This window comes from Notolepis coatsorum, assembly GCF_963971535.1.
Source record: "Notolepis coatsorum genome assembly, chromosome: 15".
Taxonomy (NCBI): Eukaryota; Metazoa; Chordata; class Actinopteri; order Aulopiformes; family Paralepididae; genus Notolepis; species Notolepis coatsorum.
In genome coordinates, this window is record NC_140179.1 from 61,321,645 (window position 1) to 61,339,013 (window position 17,369).

Genomic DNA, 17,369 nt, shown 5'->3' on the forward strand with positions numbered 1-17,369 from the left:
GTTCCCTGCTCCTAGTATCATGAAGCTATTATGACCCCCCCCCCCCCCCTCTTCCACTCCTAGGAAACCTCAGGAAGGTGTTCCGCCCTGCGCTCAGCACCCTGGTGCGTGTGAACAGGAGCCTGAGAGTGAAGGGAGACGCGGTCAGGAAGCACATCTTCCGAAGCAGCAGTGACGGCGACTACCAGTATCACACTCTGTCCTCCCCAGACGCCTGCGTCAGCCCTCAGCATTTCCCCTGCTCTCAGCCAATCGGACGGCTCTCTCTGCAGCCCCACCCCCATCCCCTCTCCAAACTCTCTCCACCCCCACCCCCACACACACCCCCACCCCGTCCCCCACAAACACATCGCAAGCACCAGTGGGACAATGGCCGGTGTCATCAATATTGGTCCCGGCAGCTTCCTGATGTCGTACTGTCTCCATCCTGTCTCCTATCGCCCTCCTCTCCCTCTCCCTCCCGGTCCTGCCTGTCTCCCTCCCTCTGCTCCTCCCTTGCACGCCTGTCTCTCTCTCCCTCCTCCCCCCGCTGCTCCCCCCCGTCGCTCGCCCGGCCGCTGTCTCTCTCTCGCTCTCTGCTCCGCGCAGCCGCACAACAACGCGGCAGCCCCCGCCAGCCGCGTTGTTGTGGCCCAACAATCCGAAGGCATGAGGCCCCCCCCCCCGGGGCACGCGCCGCAGCCTGCGTCACTCCATTAGGCACGCGGGGAGGGGAGGGGGGAGGAGGGGAGGGGGGAGGAGGAGGAGAGGAACACGGAAAGAGAAACGAGTGGTGGAGGAGGAGGAGGGAGAGCGAGAGAGAGCAGGCACAGCAGACCTACGTCTCTCCTGCCTCCGTGTGCACATCGCCGCTGCTAAAGCCAGAGCATCACCGTGACGACCACCGCCTCCGTCTCCTCTCCTCCTCGGGACACAGCAAGCGCGGATCATCGGGCACCGACGACAGACTCTCCTCCTCCCTCCCCAGCTGCAAGCGGCCGCGATCCTGCCCAGGCCAGAGCTCTCCTCCCGGGCATGGGCTGAGAGGTGAGGGAGGGTGCAGCCACAGACCCACCACCGCCGCCATGGGGAACCAGGAGGCCAAGCTGAGGAAGGCTGCGTCCTCTGCAGCTGCATCGGGGGATGGAAGCAGCAACCCTGCTCTTGACGAGGGATGGAGAGACGGAGGAGGAGAGGCCACAAAGAGAGGAGGGGGGAAGAAGAACGGCAGGCACGGAGGAAAAGGGGAGCAGCAGGGTAAAAAGAAAAACAAGTCCGAGTCCAAGTCGTCTGTGTTCTCCATCCGTAAGAGGAAGAGCAACCTGAAGGGGAAGGGAGGAGGGGGTTCCAGGGAGGACGTGTTGTTGAACGCCTCGTCTCAGCAGGACGGCCTGGACACCAAGACACCGGACCTCTCTGCCGACGAGCTTGGCCAGTCGGACACGGAGGCGACGGAGCGCCTCTCCTCCTCCGAGAAGAAGAAAGAGAAAATGGGCAAAAAAGAGGGAGAAAGAGGAATAGTGAGAGAGGGAGAGCGGCGGCGGCAGCAGGAGGAGGAGAAGAAGAAGCGGCCGGTGAACAACACCACCTCCCCCGTCGGGGAGGAGGGCGGGCCGAAGGGAGGTAGCTCCGGCTCCGACACCGATATCTACAGCTTCCACTCAGCCGCCGACCACGAGGACCTGCTAGCGGACATCCAGCTGGCCATCAAGCTGCACCACCAGCAGCAGGGGGGAGGGAACTCCATCTCTGGGGGAGGGGGCGAGCCGGACTGGGGACCAGGAGAAGGAAAGCAGAGCGGAGGTGGTGGAGGAGGAGATGTCAAGTTAACCCCTCCCGAGTCGATCGAGCTCACTCCGGAGTTGGAGTTGGGCTCGGACGCGCTGTCGTTCCTCGAGACCGGTCCTCCGCTCTCTGGGTCCGCCAGGCAGAATGGCCTCCTTCCCCATCCATCCTTGCACCTCTCCCTGGGCACGGAGAGAGAGGAGAGGGGAGAGGAGGAGACGGTAACACCACCACGGCTAAATGCAGAAGAGGGAGAGAGAGAGCAGAGGGGAGAGGAGGAGACTGTAACACCACCACGGCTAAATGCAGAAGAGGGAGAGAGAGAGGAGAGGGGAGAGGAGGAGACTGTGACACCACCACGGCTAAATGCAGAAGAGGGAGTGAAAGGGATGAGAGAGAGGGTGCCTGAGGCGGCGCACGCTTCCCAGGCCTCTCTTTGTGTTGCCACGGGGACAAAGGACCAGCATGCTCCGCTGCAGCAGCAGCAGCCCCCCCCCTCCCCTCCCCTCACTGCCGTCGCCATGGAGACCCATACGGGGGCAGCAGCGAATGGCCCTGTCACCAAGACGACCAGCGCTAACAGCCTGGCCCTCACTGGCTCGTTTGAGAGCGCGGTAGAACCTCCTGATGAGGGAGGACAGGAGGAGCGAGGGGGGGGAAAAGAGAGGGAGGGGGAGGAGGATGAGGAGAGGGAGAAGGAGGAGGAGGAGGAGAATGGCCTGCTGCGTTTGCCTACTCCCCCCACAGACGGCCACGGCTCTGAGGGCTCCGGGAGCCAGGAGCCCCGACAAGGGCTATGCTCGGAGACGGCGTCCGAGGAAGGGGAGGGTCGGCTGGGCACGGGGACGAGCGCCGAGTCCCTGGAGGACTGTCTGAGTGCCGGGTCGGAACCCGAGCACTCCGCCTCCACCTCGCTCCCCCCCGCCGTCCAGCAGCGCAGCAGGAAGAGCAGCGTCTCCTTCACCCAGTGGCCCCCGCAGGAGAGCCCCACGCTGGCCACACGCCTCCTCAAGTCCACCCTCTCCTCCTCGGCCAACGGCGGCGGCCCCCCCTCCTCCTCCTCCTCTGTGGTGAAGCCCTACCCTCCCATCTTCCCGTCCTATGTGAAGACCACCACGCGCCAGCTCAGCTCCCCGGGTCACTCCCCGGGCCTGTCGCCCTCCCACAGCCCGCTGGCCCGGCGCAGGGCCCACGAGGCAGCAGGTCACAGGTGAGAGACCCAATTCATTATGAATTGAAAATGGGGGACCCTGATGTAAACAAGACGAAAGTCTTTCTCTGGTCTGTATCCCCTTAACAATTGTGTGTATTGAGCCGTACTGTATTGTACCCGTTCTGCAATCTGTTAATTAAAGTTTTCAATCAATCAATCAAACCCGCACCACAGCCAGACTCCCAGATACCCACCGCTGAGATAAGATAATATGATCCTTTATTGATCCCCTTGGGGAAATTCGGGTGTCAAAGCAGCATGGGTGGGGGATGCATAGCTTCACAGTCCTATACAGTCCAGTATCTATATACACTATAGATACACTTAATAAGGTATAGATACAAATACTAGGGTGACCAAACGTCCTCTTTTGCCCGGACATGCCCTCTTTTCACGCCCTGTCCGGGGGGGGGTTTATAAATTCATGGAAATGTCCGGGGTTTCATTGTTTTTCAGTTTCAGTTTCACGGCACTTTGCGAGCATCTGAAGGCTAGGGACTGCTTTTTTCGCCGAACATATAAATTACTGAATTAAAGCACTATTCGTTGCCGTTCGAATGACATCTGAATCGCCAAAATCCATGCCTCGGTTCTCGAGTTACATGCCGATATGTCAGGCGTGCGACTTTTTACATGGCTCGCCAGATTACTCCCGGAGAAGCATGCAGCTGCAGAGCCGCAGAGCCAGCGGCGCTCTCAGGGCCGCGCACTGACGGCCGCGCTGTAAGGGCCGCTCGGCAGCGCCACCCACCCAATGGCTGAATTGCCAATGGCTGAATTGGAGTATTGCACTGTGCGGGCATAGCTGTGAGATCCGCGAGGGGATCAGACTCGCACAATATCTTGAATGAATGCGTTTATTTATTTCGAACATAAATTGAAAATAAATAATAATAAAAAACAAGTAATAAACAGATTAAAAAACAAACAAGCAGGAGTATAGAATGAAGTGTAAACGTATGTATTCCTACCCCCTTGATTGATTGATTGATTGAAAACTTTATTAACAGATTGCAGAATGGGTACAATACAGTACGGCTCAATACACACAATTGTTAAGGGGATGCAGACCAGAGAAAGACTTTCGTCTGGTTTACATCAGGGTCCCCCATTTTCAATTCATCATAACATATGACATACATGACATACAGATACAGTATTCAGTATACCTTCACACTCTATTATCTTATGCAACTCATATTCACTCCACAAACTGAAATATACATACATTGTTGAATGAACAGCCTGTTTCTTGAAGTTAGACTCTCCTCTAAATTGTAACCCCCCTCTCTGTAACAGAATTTTTGGATGATACCCGGGATTGAATTGTTTCGTGCTTTAAACATGATTTGTGCAGTCTTAAATTCAGCCAGGTCCCAGAGTTTCATGGCATGTGATTTAAAAAATAGTGTTTGTGTGTTCCAGATATCCTACCTTATTGATAATCAAATCAAAATCAAATGTATTTGTAAGGCCCGACAACACACGTTAATGTCCCTTCAGGCCCATGTCCCTTCAGGCTATGGATTTGCGGTGTTTTCCAGCTTATACAAAAAATATATATATTATTTTGGAATATTGCAACTATACTACACAAAAATGTGAGTACACAAGTTCAACTCATGTTCAGCCCTATGTTACTCATTAGCACTAAAAGTGATTTTTCTTTATTGTGTACGAAACTTCAGAATGTTATCTTTCAAAAGAGACCAGGCTTATGCATGTGCTAGCATAACGTATAAAGATAAACTTTGCAAAAAATGTATGCAGTCCTCAAGTTCAAGTAAAAATAAATTGGCACTTTTCCTGGGCGCATGTTATGTGGTTAAATTTGGGATATTGCAACCACTGCAGAAATTTTTTAGTACACAAGTTCACGTTCAACTCAAGTTCAGACCTATATGCTACTCTATTTCATTAGCACTAAAAGTGCTTTTCCTTTTTTGCATTAGTAACTTCAGAATGTTATCTTTCAAAAGAGACCAGGCTTATGCATGTGCTATAAGCATAATGTATAAAGATAAGCTTTGCAAAAAAAGTATGCAGTCCTCAAGTTCAAGTATAAAAAAAAATTGCCGCTTTTCTGGGTGCATGTTTCCAAGCATATGTTAAAACAATAAAGGCATCTTTGAGTAAACTTTGAGTAGAGATTCAAGATTCAAGAGGTTTATTCATCACATACAGTACAGTACACAAGACATAGTGAAATGAAGGTGGCCATGCCCGCTTCGATTGTGCAAAGTATCATTAAGTATCTCGAGGCTGGGGCCAGCATGTCCTCTTTTTTGGAAATCAAAATATGGTCACCCTACAAATACAGTATAATAATATAAAAAGTACGAACACAAGATAGTCCAGTGATATGAGTCTCTAGTGCAAAGAAACAAGATAGTCGGTATTGGTGATGTGAGTCTCTAGTTCTCAAGTCCCGAGTTGTGACAGTGATGGCTCTGATATCACAAGATGAAGGAGAACATGACTCATTTGATTAAACTTGTTTTATGATTCTGAAGTAGCCTAACTTGAAGATATCCGTCTAATGGAGGCGGCCATCTTTTTGTTGTCATGGATATGCAGCATGTCACTGGTTGGATTAGTAAGTAAATAGGTAGTGAACAACACAGCCGCCCCCCCCCCATTAAAACAGATTCAGATTAGGCTACTTCAAAAAAAAAAATGTTTGACTTAAAATTACTTAAAGGTGTTCATATTATTGTATGCTTTGCTCAATGAGGATGTTGGACATTCCATGACTTATGTGCATACAGTAAGAACATGAATCGGAAGAAGTAGTTTAGACTTTATTTGAAGAGGGACAACACACATTAATCAACATGACAACATTACTGTAAATGTGTGAGACAGTGTTAGTAGCCAAAGCAAATTTTCAGTTGTCCCTGGGCCTGGTGTTAAAAAGCAGCTGAAAAATAAAGCATAATATATATATAGCATACAACCAGTTAATTAGGAATAGGTTAAAAACACATCATGCAAAATATGAGTCAAATTTGGCTAAAGAGCACATTGATTACATTATGTTATCTGTATCATATACTCTGTATGCAGACAAACAGACATGAGAGCTATGTATGGCAGCACATATATTAGCAGACATGTACAAACATAAGCAGACATACAGACAATGTACAAACAATGATAAGACGTATTGGGTACACACAATCATACATGTACTGTAGGCAAGCAAGCAGACAGGGTTAGGGTTCTGAAGGGCTGTTCACATGTGTAATTATTTCTTAACCATGTTTTGAGATTGTGCTTGAAGGATCTGTTTCAATATTGTGAAGTACATTACACATACAAGTACTATGTGCTACTCTAGGCTATATAGAAGTTTCAGTAGTTAATTATTATAAAGTATATTCATTATTATTAATGTATATACAGTATTTTCAAAGGATTTACAGTGTGTGTATAAGAATAAACGTTATTGTCCCTGAGGGGAACATTTACTAGGAATCAGTCTGCGATAACAGTGTAAACAAAAAAGAAAAAAATATATATAATCATTTATACAGTTAGTAAAAAGGACATCAGACAAATATGACTATGCATAGAGACATACAACCATAATTCATAAGTAAACTAATTTCAAAAGCTTCATATTGCACTTTTTGAAATTTGTGTGTATATAATTATACACTTTTTGACTGCTTTTTTTGACAGCTTTTTTGACTTTTTTGACTGCTTTGAAATGTCATTGCTCTGTTCCCTTATTACAACTTGTAAATGAGTTAATTATTGTTATTTGTCCGACAGTATTGTGTCTCAATACTGTGGCAAAGACTACAAACGAGGGCTTAATAAGCTGGGTGTCGTCTGTCTGCGCATGTCATGCATAAAAGGTACTTAGCGAGGTGTTGAAACACACACAAGGATAGCTCTCCTTTCTTAATAGCGGAGAGAAAGAAACATTTTAATACACTTATCTTAACGTTATAAGTTATAGCAACTTAAGTTGTGACAAACGCCAGTGTCTATTAGCGTCGCACTGACTCCGAAACCTTCATCATAAAAGCGAATCGGGTCGTTTTGTCATTAAACAACATTCAAACGCATTTAGAATGTCACAAATTTTATGAGCGAACAAATTTCGTTCAAGTGGATTTATTGCAACCTAATGCCATAAGAAAGTAAATTCATTCAATAGGGAAAACTCAAAGAAAATAACAAACAAGTCAGGTTAGACGCGTGTGTATAATAATCTCTCTCTCCTGCTCTCTCTCTCTCTGTGTCTCTCTCTCACCATCTCTCTCTCCGTGTGTCTCTCCTGCCCTCTCTCCTCTCTCTCTCTGCCTCCCAAACCAAACCCCCCCTCCCCCTCCCCGTCTGCTCGTGTTATTCACGCATTATGCATGGATATAGGCTTCTAAAACAGGCTAAACTTCGTTTTAACTTATTTAATTCACATTTTCTTTTTCATTTCATTTTTCCCGACATAATGCTACCTGCCCCGACGAGATCCGTCACTCGGTTGCATTACAGATTAATTATCTTCCCAGAATAGTATTAGTGGCTATATTTTATGCGTATTTTACATCTGGATGCTTATTGGTCAGGCCACCACGGCGGTGACGTCATTAAGTTGATGGCCATTGATGGGTAATATAAACAGCGTTTTGACAGTGCTAATGCAAAGTCAAGTCAAGATACTCTTCAACCTCCTTCCTAAAAATATAGTCTGGTCTGGTAGACTACTGACATTAAAGACCACTTATTAAATTAAAACAGACATAATCCTTTCACTACCACACTACAGAAGGTTAACCTTTCACCACCACACTACAGAAGGTTAACCTTTCACTACCACACACACAGAAGGTAAACTTTTCACTACCACACTACAGAAGGTTAACGTTTCACTACCACACTAAATTAAATAAACTATCATGACTTTTCCTTCATGGGTGTTGTGTTTTATAATGCCACAAGACAGAGTCATTGTCATAACAAAGAGCCTGACTAGAACGCAGCAAGGTGTTAATTGCCCCCAGAGAGAGAGGGGGCTATGGATTACAATGCATTCTGGGTAGGGTTGTAGTTTTTTAACACTAAGTGTAAAAATGTCAAGGTCATTTTCTCTGATTAGGTTTTGTGATAATCACCATGATTCATAGGAAGTAGCTTGAAAAGTATCCCACCAAAATGTTAAAGTGATGGCTTATTTTGAAGGTAGGAATCTGTACTTTTATAATATGTAAAAAAAAAAAAAATGTGAAGATGCCTCATCAAGTCCCTGCTGTCTACGGCTAGTCACATATATATATATATATATATATATATATATATATACAGTACAAGTAAAAAGTTTGGACACACCTTCTAATTCAGTTCAATATAAAAACTATTAATGTATAATCCTCCTACTCCCAATTCTACTCTGGATAACAAGGTTCGCACAAGGTCCTTGAAGTGCTTAAAGTGCTTGATTTTTTACCAAAAAAAAGTCGAAGCCTGGAATTCCTTGAAAACAGCCCATTTTTTAACAAGGTGCTTAAAGTCATTGAAATTCAAATCAACCATTCACATTGAAAGTTTTGTTCATCCATGATAAAATAGTTTTTAAATTTATTTAAAGTGTAACTAATTGTCGGAAATTGGTTTTAACTTAAGCCATAAATATTGGATCAGATTTTTTTTCTATAAAAGCAAATTGTATCCTTTTAAATGCCCTTTTTAACTCATTCAGCGCCAGCTATTAGTCGGGCCGTCGTAGCAAGGCCGCGCTTTAAAAGATAGGAGTGTGTCACCTTGTTTGTAGAGCTATAACTATATTCTATATTATAGCTATAGATAGACCAATACTATGGCCCATTTGACATCACCTATCTATCATTTAATATGTGAAAAAGAATGCATTTTTCCATCCATTCGTTCCCGTGTTATACCGTGGTGAATATAAGTATGGTTTTAGAGCGGCCTAGGGTAATTCCCGAAATGCTGAGTTATAGCCTTACACATCAATTCTACTATAGATGTTGCCGTTTTTTGCCTGTACACGCTATTATTCCTAAATCAAATCTATATCATAGGTATTATGTTCCATCATGAATGCATGAAGGGGTGGGGTCTTTCTGATTATTTGATTGTCAGTAACGGCATTCGTATTGAACACTACAAATATCAGCCCGATCTGTGTAAAAGCATTGCAGGATCAGGCTCAAATTGACGTCAGATAGTCCTTACCTGTGATCGGGAGTATTCCAAAAATAATATTCCAATTGTTTGATCGCCATCTGGTACAGTACATCCAATGTCCATTTGGTCCATGGCATAACCCACCACAACATATGGATCAGGGATATTTGACACGCTTCAATAGAACCGGGAGAACTGCTCGCCTCGCCCGACAAGGAAAAGTGAAACCGGAGACATTTGGCCGTTCCACAGGCCAAGATACAAGGTTACAAAGGGTGCTCGATACCGACATCTAGCTGGATGCGGCCGGTATTGCACTTTGGCAACCTCAGACTCATTCCCTATGGTAACATCAAGGTCCCTGGATGAATAATGAATACAAATATCGAATAAAAGAATAACCGACCAAAATCCGAGAAATCTCGGGTATGGCGCCCAACGCATGGCGAGTTAGCCCGACTTATCTCGGGTTTGGCCTCCATTGAGGTAAAATGAAAAATAGTGCTTGGGAAAGTACTTGAAAGTCCTTGAATTTCATTTTGCAATGTCTGCGGGAACCCTGTGGATAAAGTGTTAATAAAACGTTACCTGTATGACTCACGGTGTTCCAGGACGCTGGCAGAGCGACGACGCCTCCCCAGGCGCCTATCCCACGGCCTGGCCCGGCCTCTGAGCCGCTCGGCCGACTGGACGGAAGAGCTGGAGCTGGAGAGGAGACTGAGGAGCCGGGCGGAGGACGGGGGGGGCTCAGCGGGGGGCTCCGGGGAGTACCTGCTGGAGGGGTACGGGGGTTCCCAGGACATCCTGAGGGGGGGCAGCCAGCCCATCTGTCCCACTAGGAGGTCCTCGTGTGGACAGGTGTCCACCTGCGGATTCCAAGACGTCTTCACCGGTGAGTAGAGAAGGAGGCAGTAGACTGTTTGTGTTCAGGTTGGTTTGTTCAGAGAGAAGAGACATTACAACATGTTTATATGTAGGGATGTTCGATATTGGCTTTTTTACCGATATCCGATATACCGATATTGTCCAACTTTTAATTTCCGATACCGATATCAACCGATACCGATATATGTGGGGTTTCCCCCCCAAAAAAAACCTAACCCAAAAACAGGTAATGAAATAGACATAAAATGGGCATGATAAAATAGATATGCTAAAGTCCTGAGATAGTGCAATACAATGTTAGCTACGGATGTAAGGCACTGGGTCCTATGTACACTACTATACAATATACAGTTTTTACTCTATATCCTTATGCTATACTTGCTATATCTAAACTATACTATACAAGAACCACATCGGTTATTTCCTTAAATTTCCTATTTTCCTTTATTTTCCTTGTTCCTTTAAAGCAGGGGTCTCAAACTCGCGGGCCAATTGCGACCCGCTGGATGAAATGTTGCGGCCCCCTACTTGACATCAAAGTTTAGTGTTAGTGCGGCCCGCGCGCAACTTTTTGCAGAGTCGTTGCGCGAGTTGGAAGTTTTATTTATTTTATCACTTGTAGGCTACCATAGTGCAGGCTCATGACTGCAACGTTACGTTAGTGACTTGGTTGAAACGTGATTCCGGAGTGATACCAAGTAAAGTGGAAGGCAAATGCATCCTCGCTATCTCCTCTGCAAGCAGTGCTCTGCATGTCCGGCTGCACTGCCACTGTCTGTGTCTGTGTACTCTGCTCTGGTCCAATCGCATTCAGCGTCCCGTCAGCGTTTTCCCCCCCACCCACAGTCTGCTAATCAGATGCAGAGTAGGGCGGGTCTTCACGGAATGCGTGTCGTCTCTTTTAGTCCGAGTCAGAGCAGAGAGTTGACGGCGCATCTACAGTAGCCTCGTTCCCAGTTTTATCTCTGTGAGATAAATGTAGCCTAGTTTCGCCAGCAGGCAGTCAGCAGAAAAATATGGCATGTTCAAAGATGGCCAGTAAAAGAAAAGTCGACTGCAATTCAAAGGTGAATGGACTAAAAAATATGCGTTCATCCTGACTCCCAGCACCAAACCAATGTGACTAATATGCCAAGAAACGGTAGCTCTTGTGAAGAGTGGCAATTTGAAATGCCACTACGAAACAAAACAGTTATTTTGATTCAAGTTCAAGTTTCCTTTATTGCCACACAACCAGGTTGGTGGTATTCTTGATCGGTACAGGCCAGGGTGGATACATAATACAGTACAACATGACATAATAAATACATAAATACAGCACAGCACAACATAAACACACAGAAGGAACTAGTCCATCGGTCAGGAGCTTGGTTAGTGTGGGAGGAGCTTGGTTAGTGTGGTGTGATGCAACCTTTAGTGTATTCCAAATAAATGGAATGAAATCATCATATCAAGCTGCAAGCAGAATTATTGTTAAATCTATGTCACAACGAGAAAAAGCAACGAAGTCCTCACTCAGTGGCATGGGTGTTGGCTAAACACAACAAGCCATTCTCTCTCTCTGATGCATACATAATATAATGTATGACTGAAGTGATGGAGACCATGTTTGAAGGCAAACAAAAGCAAATCCCCCTCAGATCGCACAGCAACCAGAATAACTGAAATACTGGCTGGTGATTTGATTAAACAGCTTTGTGATAGAATAGAAAAATGCACAGTGCATTTCCATAGCTGCATGTGGATGAGTCCACTGACACCACTGAGAAGCCTATGTTCTGAAGAACCGTTCATGTTCTGAAGATTGAGAAGATTAGATCAGTTGTACTTTTTTTTTGAATACTTGAGAACCTTTTTTTGTGGAATATTTGATGCAGCCCAGCCTCACCCAGACTCTACCTCCAGCGGCCCCCAGGTAAATTGAGTTTGAGACCCCTGCTTTAAAGTGTCCTTTCCATTTTGTTTAAAGTGACCGTTTGTGTGTGAGCGATTGCAGCATGTGTGTGCTCATGTGTACTTGTGTGTGGAGAGTTCAGTGTTCAGATGGCCTGGGGGAAGAAGCTGAGCCGTAGTCTCTCTGTTCTTGTTGCGTGTGTGCATAGGCACTTGCCTGACCGCAGCAGCTTGAACAGGCTGTTGTTGGGGTGGTGGGGGTCTTTCATTATTCTATACAGGTTGGTTTGTTATTTTTTACATGTTGATCTGTACTCTACTTATTATTTTAAAATCAACAAATGTATCAAACGATTATTATTTAAGATTTTATTTTATCAATTGACACTTCCGGGGTTTGACACAAGGGGTGCTCTAACATTTTTGTTAATCGCCCATGTGGACGCTGATGCCGACTATTTCAAAATGGCAGATGTCGGCCTGATTTAATTGGTTCATCACTAATCCACTTAGCATAAAGAGGCTAGCTATGGCATCACTGTGCAGAATCACAGATAGCCCGGTGTTATTGTATCCACTTAGCATAAAATAGTGGATAAAAAAGAGACTAGCTAGCATCACTGTGTATCCACTTAGCATGAAGAGACTAGCTAGCATCACTGTGTATCCACTTAGCATGAATAGACTAGCTAGCATCACTGTCTATCCACTTAGCATGAAGAGACTAGCTAGCATCACTGTGTGTATCCACTTAGCATGACGAGACGAGCTAGCATCACTGTGTATCCGGGTCATTGACGGATAAGACTTTTCAATAGGCCAATTTTAAAATACAAAAAATAAGGATATATTTGGCCATTTTTCAAACATTTGGAATGTAGTGTATACATGCATTTATGCAAAAAAAAACAAATTAAGAGATTTTAATGTTTTTAAAGTTGAATTAATAGGACATGGCCTTAATAAAAGTCATTTGGGGCGACCGTAATTTATCTCAAAATTTATATATTTCCTTAACATTACTAATATTTTAACAGGTATCAGTAATTAAATATACATCTTAAGAAAGACAGGCTTGTGTGCCCTTAAATTTTTTGTAAACCATGATTTCACAGGTTTATTCTATAATGGCAGTGTCTCCCTCGTAATGCAGTTACAATACCCATATATGCTCTAAAACCCATAAAACTGATTTAAAATGTGTACAGATAGTATCCACTTAAGCATAGTATACCAGTGATTAATATTTGAGCCAAAACTGATGGATATTCTATTTTGAATTTAGTACAGTTATTGACAATCATTGGTTACCCCGCATGACAAATGGTCGCCCCAAATGATGAGAGTAGTTAAAAGTCTATTTAAAATGTTACACAATGCAGTTCAGACAAAAGAAAACGGAACAATGTTTTTATTACAATCTTTTCAAGTGGTCAACAAAAATATTCTTCAATTCATTCAAATATCACAAAAGTAAAACATGTTAACACAATCCGTTCAGCGGTTCTCGAGTTACATGCCGATATGTGAGGTGTGCACCGAAGTACACAGTGTTGTACAAATACAACACCGACTCCCGGGGCTCTAGCTCCGTCAATCATTTGGCACGGTAGGTTACAAGCTTCGTCAGGAACATCCAAATATCACAAATGTTAAAAACATTAAACATTCAAAAAGTTAAAGTGCAATACACATTACATGCTTCAGGAACTTGAACATTTCACAAATGTCCATTTTCATGTCCTCATATCATCATTGGTTTTGTCAATGTATGAGAGCGAGAAGGTGGATTAAGTAGCATCACTTTTGTGATGGTAGTCACATTGGACAGGGATTAACAATTTAAGTCAATAATAAAAGGTAAACAGAGTTGTATGTATGGAATAAAAATTAAACACCAACACAGTTCTATAGTCAATAAACAATAACCACCAACATAGTTGCATGGATGAAATCAACGCTAAACAACTACAACACAGTTGTATCAGTTCCTTTTAGGGATGGCACGATACAACTTATTCATGTCCGATACTGATATCACAGCCTTGAGTATCTGCCAATACCGATACCCATCCGATACTCCCTTAAAAAACAAAAACCTGTTTAACCTAGCCATCTATAAAAAAAGCCAAATCAAAAACTCCCCTAAAGGAAGAAATACATACCACACATGACTCAGTTATGCAATAGTGCTGCTGCTTTTTATTTTGTTCAAATTATTTAGTTAATACGTTAATAAGACTACAGCGATTCCATGACGGCTTCCTGTCCTCACGTCTAAAACGTCTGTTTACCGGTACAATGCGTGGAGAGTTTCCAATCATTGGTATACAAACATAGTGCTGAAAATATACACTTTGACTGCTGTTTTGATAGGGTTAAGGTCTTTACTCTTGGCTACATTTGAAAAAGAAACACAACATTGTACTTATTTGAGATAGCCGTGTCAGAGATAATGACTGTTTGGCAACATGAAGTGAGGCTAAGCGTCGGAAACCTACATTTTCAACAACAGAAAGGAGCTGGTCGTCCAGCACAATAAATGTGGTTATTTTCTCGGTTTTCTTCAGCTTTGCTTTGTTACTGTCTCGCTTCTGAATGGTTTCCAGCTATGTTAGCTGCTGCGACAAAACTTTTCCTCTTGGCATTCGTTGCACATATGAACTCGGCATACTCCCTTTCCATGATTAATCTGCAAGTGTTGTGTGGTGTTGAAGTTTCCAGTGTTGCTGCCACCCCTAGAAATACTTGCGTCGCAGATATTACACTTGGCTGTGTCGTGTTATTCCACAAGTATACATGCAAGTCCTCTGTATTTGTTTGTGCGTGTCTTCATTCTGTTAGCTCCACCATACAGGTCCGTTATTATCCGCTCTTAGTCTACTCTGCCCTGTGTACCTGTCTGTGACCCCAGTATGGTGGCCTGTACTCTGTGTCGTATTAATGCACACACATTAGCATAACACCACAGGCTGTTTTGCCTTTCTCTTCTTTGAGCTTAAAATAACTCCACACAGCTGACATGATCGCGGCGCGCTGCTAACAAGTTGACTTACGTTTAGTTAATGCTAACGTTGTTGTCACGCTACTACTGTTCACGTGATGGCATGCTTTACGGCCTGTATCGGATCTCCAATCCTGTGAATTTGGCCAGTATCGGACCAATACCGATACTGAGTATCGGATTGGTGCCATCCCTAGTTCCTTTTATATTATCTCATGGTAAACTGCAGGCATTTCAAATTGAGGTACACGTGCATGTTTTTAACAAATCAGGCAACCTGAACACCTAGAATAAGAAGCACACCAAAAAACAAAACACTGATATTTTTTACATTTAAGTTAAATGATTAATGTTCGGTTATGACATCATACGGTGACATCACGAATGTTCTAGAACGTTCGGTCATGGCATCATACTGTGACATCACAAATGTTCCAGAACGTTCTATCATGACATCATACTGTGACATCACAAATGTTCTAGAACGTTCAGTCATGACATCTGGAGAATTATCCAGCGCCTTTCCTACAGAGATATTATTATTATTATCATTATTATAGGGGCACTTATTATACAAGTATTATTTATCACCTGGTGCCACCTAGTGGGCGTTTCCTGCAACTGTAGGATGCCTGGGGACTGAGATTTGGACAGGTGAGGCCGATTCAGCGTCTCTGTGACGCACTATTTAAGCGACACACGTAGCCATATGCCTGTAATGAGAAAAGCCCCGTGGGCGATCTAACTGGCTAACGGTACGTTGCATTGTATCATCTCTTGTATGCACTGACTCTGTTCATAACTATCATTTATGTATGTAGCGCATGTGGCTAATGGATGCCGTTTTGTTTCCTGTTTTGTATAGGTAAATAATCTACTGACCGATGCTAAATGCTGACAGCTACTACTAACTGGCTAAATGCCACTACTACTACCAAGCTGCTAAATGCTAAATGCTGCTAACTAAGGACTAATGCTACCAGCTACGAGCTGTCTAAATTGACCATCTGGTGGCTATTAGTCAAGTGACAGTGGAATATTGGAGCGTTTGGATGGGATATCCTAAATAAATAACGTTCAAGCAAGAGTCTGAATTGTTTCCTTTGGTCCGGTATAAACAGTTGATCGCCTGCACCCTTTCAATGGGGAGATCTAGTTGACATATTGACAGTGACTGCTAGATAATTGAACAACATCATACTGTGACATCACAAATGTTCTAGAATGTGCTATTATGACAAAAAGACGGTTCAATGACTTTATCTAAATCCAATCAATATTCCTAATGCCGTGTCAATGTAAGGTTATAAAAATAAACATATAAACATTCATACAATACAATATAGCTTTGGCTCCTACAGTCAACATTCCCCAAAGATATATCAAACACGAAACAAACTTTGATCAGATTATAATGGAGATGTTGCACAGTGCAATCCACTGAACATTTATTGTTGAAATATGTCACTGTTGATCATGAGCTGGGTATATAACCTATGGTTTCAAGGGATGTTAAACCTACTGTAGAATCAAAGTAAATGTTAGTGATTCAAATCCTCATTTAGAGGTAGGGGATCCACCACAGCTTGCCCTGCTGCTCTTCTCTACTTCTACACCAGCCAGAACTGGTGGAGTGTTCTCCATGGATAGTGGTGTCAGGTCCAGCATCGCCTTTTCCATCTTTTTCCTTCTCCCTGTAACCTCTGGATGCAGCCTTCTCCCTCTCCGATAGCTCATCTGACTTCACATATGGAATCTTGCCCTGTTGTTTTCTTCTCTGGTAGCTGAAACAATGGTGTATAATGTGATACTGATTATGGTGGGCTAAATTACATACAAACTTAAGTTCAAGATATTACAGAAAAGGTCATTCCTAATCCTACTAACATGACAGTTTGAAATACACCAGAGAAAAATATACTGCATGTTACCTACCTATATTTTTTTTACCTTCTCTTTTCCTGGCAAGATAGTCAGCTCTTGCTGTAGGGTCTGCATTGACCCGCTGTCTGTAGTGAGCAGTCTTCTGTTTGCTTGTTTGTGCCATCTAGAAAATAGGTTAAACTAGTTAAACATGACTAATACATGTACAATTACCTAAATGGAATGTCATGCTATACCGTTTAAAAAAGATTCTCGTAAGATTGTACAATACTAAAAAAGAAACGTTAATTCCTAAATAGGAATGAAAAATTACAGAAATGTTGAAAAATATATGTTAAAGTATACAAAGAGTTATGCTAAAACAAAGAACTTTATGTATATAAATCATGAATAAAATATAAATATACAGAAACTACAAATACAGGACATATATCTATCATCTAAAACACTCAGCAGTGGTCGCCCCACATGATACTCGGTCGCCCAGATGATGTTTTTAAGGTCAGTCAAATATTACAGGCTAACCATTAGCTACAGAAACCAAACTAGCTAGCTCTTACCACATGTCAC

At 43.7% G+C, this 17,369-nt stretch overlaps 1 protein-coding gene across 1 annotated transcript in view; it reads left to right on the forward strand.

The window, feature by feature from the left end:
• Nucleotides 1-1,064: 1,064 nt before the first annotated feature.
• LOC311242067 (formin-2-like) overlaps nt 1,065-17,369 on the forward strand; it is a gene marked incomplete at its 5' end in the record, with an annotated part of 151,592 nt that continues 135,287 nt past the window's right edge. The window contains 3 exons of the mRNA XM_084331018.1: nt 1,065-2,361; nt 2,512-2,974; nt 9,745-10,025. Coding sequence (XP_084187144.1) covers nt 1,065-2,361; nt 2,512-2,974; nt 9,745-10,025 — 2,041 coding nt within the window. The remainder of the gene's footprint in view (nt 2,362-2,511; nt 2,975-9,744; nt 10,026-17,369) is intronic.